The sequence below is a fragment of the Gouania willdenowi genome, chromosome 20, assembly GCF_900634775.1.
Source record: "Gouania willdenowi chromosome 20, fGouWil2.1, whole genome shotgun sequence".
NCBI classification, from domain to species: Eukaryota; Metazoa; Chordata; class Actinopteri; order Blenniiformes; family Gobiesocidae; genus Gouania; species Gouania willdenowi.
In genome coordinates, this window is record NC_041063.1 from 8,891,975 (window position 1) to 8,894,549 (window position 2,575).

At 40.6% G+C, this 2,575-nt stretch overlaps 1 protein-coding gene across 2 annotated transcripts in view; it reads right to left on the reverse strand.

Annotated features, from left to right (window-relative positions):
- The window catches only part of kcnh2b (potassium voltage-gated channel, subfamily H (eag-related), member 2b), a 333,294-nt gene extending 331,446 nt beyond the window's left edge, over positions 1–1,848 (reverse strand). For both annotated transcript variants that reach the window (XM_028477311.1, XM_028477310.1), the window contains exon 1: positions 1,565–1,848. In XM_028477311.1, the coding sequence (XP_028333112.1) occupies positions 1,565–1,640 (76 nt within the window). In that variant the 5' untranslated portion in view covers positions 1,641–1,848. The remainder of the gene's footprint in view (positions 1–1,564) is intronic.
- Positions 1,849–2,575: the final 727 nt, after the last annotated feature.

Below are 2,575 nucleotides of genomic sequence, written 5' to 3' on the forward strand. Positions count from 1 at the left end.
CATCAGTTTCATTTGGTTCTATAGAAAAGAAAAAACTCCATTAAATACAGAACCATTCCACAGATAGGAGCACGTAGTTCAGACATTATCGTTTTAATCTGATGATTAATTGTTTTAATCTGATGATTAATTGTTTTAATCTGATGATTAATTGTTTTAATCTGATGATTAATTGTTTTAATCTGATGATTAATTGCTCACAGTAAATATCTAATCATCTCACTAGTGGAAACACCTGCAGATGTTTCTCAGCTTCACTAACAACTGATCCTAATGAAGCTGATTACAGGTTAGACAGGGAGGACTAGAACACCGCTGGATGGAGCAGGACACGGATGGACTACAGTCCTGGACCAGGTCTGATAGATTAAGTATTGATCTGTTATTGACTCAGTCCTGATTCATACTTTAAATAAACCCATCACATCCTGATCATCACTAGTTTGACTAAACGAGAAGAAACCAGAACCATAGCCAGGTCTTAGTGGACCATGTTTAGAGTCTGACTCATAGAACAGAGTAGGAGTGTGACAATATCTCGATATGGCGATATTTATTATTTTTCCGCACAATCGATATCGGGTTTTTTTTTATTTATTTTTTTTAAACTTTTCTGCTTTTTCACTAAAATGTGCAGGTACATCTTCACAGAAATGTTGTCACTGTTTGTTGAAGGAACCAATATTTTGTTTACTGGAACATTGCACTATAATGGTGTCACTGGTAAGAAAGACAATTTTTTGTTCATAGAAAACACTATTGGGGATACTTATTCATTTACATTGGTATGTTGACACTTATTTACAGAAATGTTGCACTAAAATAGTGTCACTGTTCATAGGACACTTTTTAAATGTATTGTCTTTCAGAGATATGAAATAAAAACTGTATTTTTTCACTTAATTTTTTTTCTTGTTATGTCATAGATTATCGTAGACTGATTTCTGACCAATATATCGATAATCGCAGTATCGTCACATCGTGAGATAATCGTATAATCGCGTATCGTATCGTGAGGTACCCAGAGGTTCCCACCCCTAGAACAGTCACTCCATCAGCCCTGAGGTGTTAAATGGATTCACATCAAACACACACCGTTGCTATGGGAACGGGAGGACAGAGAAGCATGTGGACAGTATCAGCTCTACTGTGACTGTAGACATACAGAATAGAAAAGAAAAGGCTTTTATTAATCTACTGAGGGTCAATTGCCATTTTCAGCAACACAATATAAGAGCATAAATACCATCATAGGATAATAATGCAAAATGTACGACATAAATTAGAAGAACAATAACAGCAGCAGCAGCAGAAACATAATGGAAGTTAGAAACGCTCACATGCTGTTGTATGAGATGTTTGTGGAGGAAACATGTTTATTGAAGCTGTGAATTACAAACTAATAAATAAACCACAGACTAGACCATCACACACACACACACACACACACACACACACACACACACACACACACACACACACACACACACACACACACACACACACACCACACAGAGAGAGAGAGAGAGAGGAAAAGGAAGAGGATGAAGAGTAAAAGTCTTACTCTGGCTGTCAAATTTCCTGATGATAGTGTCCAGGAAGGTGTTCTGTGGAGCCACATGGCCCCTCCGGACCGGCATCCTCTCTGTCCGACAGTCCGGACCCGGGACCGGTTTAAACACCACCTGAGACCCGTTAAACACCGCCTTTCACCGTGTTAGAACCGTCTGTTAGACCCGTACCGAGCCGAGCCGAGCCGAGCTGAGCCGTGCGGACAGTAGCGGGCGCGCTCACGGAGCCTCCGACATGAACGTGCACAGACGGACAGGTGCAGGAAGTTACAGTGAGTTACTGACGGTCTGTGTGTGTGAGGGGGAGGGGCCGACTGTCAGGTGACCCCCCTCTTAGCGCACACGCACACGCACACACACGGACACGCACGCACACACAGTGTAAATTGGTTAATTTTCGCTGCACTTTAAATTCAATTTTAGTCCAAGTTTAGTCATCAGGGCTATTTTAGTTCTAGTCCAGTTTTATTCAACTGATATTAATATTTTAGTCAACTATGTCTGTTATAGTCAACTAAAATATACAGGATACAAGAGGGTTTTTCACCTACTGTACCTCAGGTTCTGGGCGGTAACCCAGATGCGTAACACTGCGATGGATAAATCACAGAAATGCTCCTCAAAATGCATTATAGTTGCAAAGGCATACCGGGAAGGACTTGGTCATGATATTTGGAAAAGTTAGGGTTTATTAGTGGTGCAGATCCATACGAGTCGGCTTGGATCAATGACGGCCCGGAGAGTCTTTCGTATATTATGTATACTGATATCGTCAACTACCTGGTTTTCGTTAAGTCCATACACAGTGGGATACCTTACATTTTGTCAAAGTTTGGAGGCCTATAACCACATGGTGTGTGGATGGGTGAGGGAGATGCAGTATAAAGTCATCAACGACAGATATGTTGTGAAGGCCAAAATGACGCAATAACGTCTGTAATCAACCAAACCTTAATAACCTAACCTAACTTTAATAACCTAACCTCACCTACCTTAATACCCAA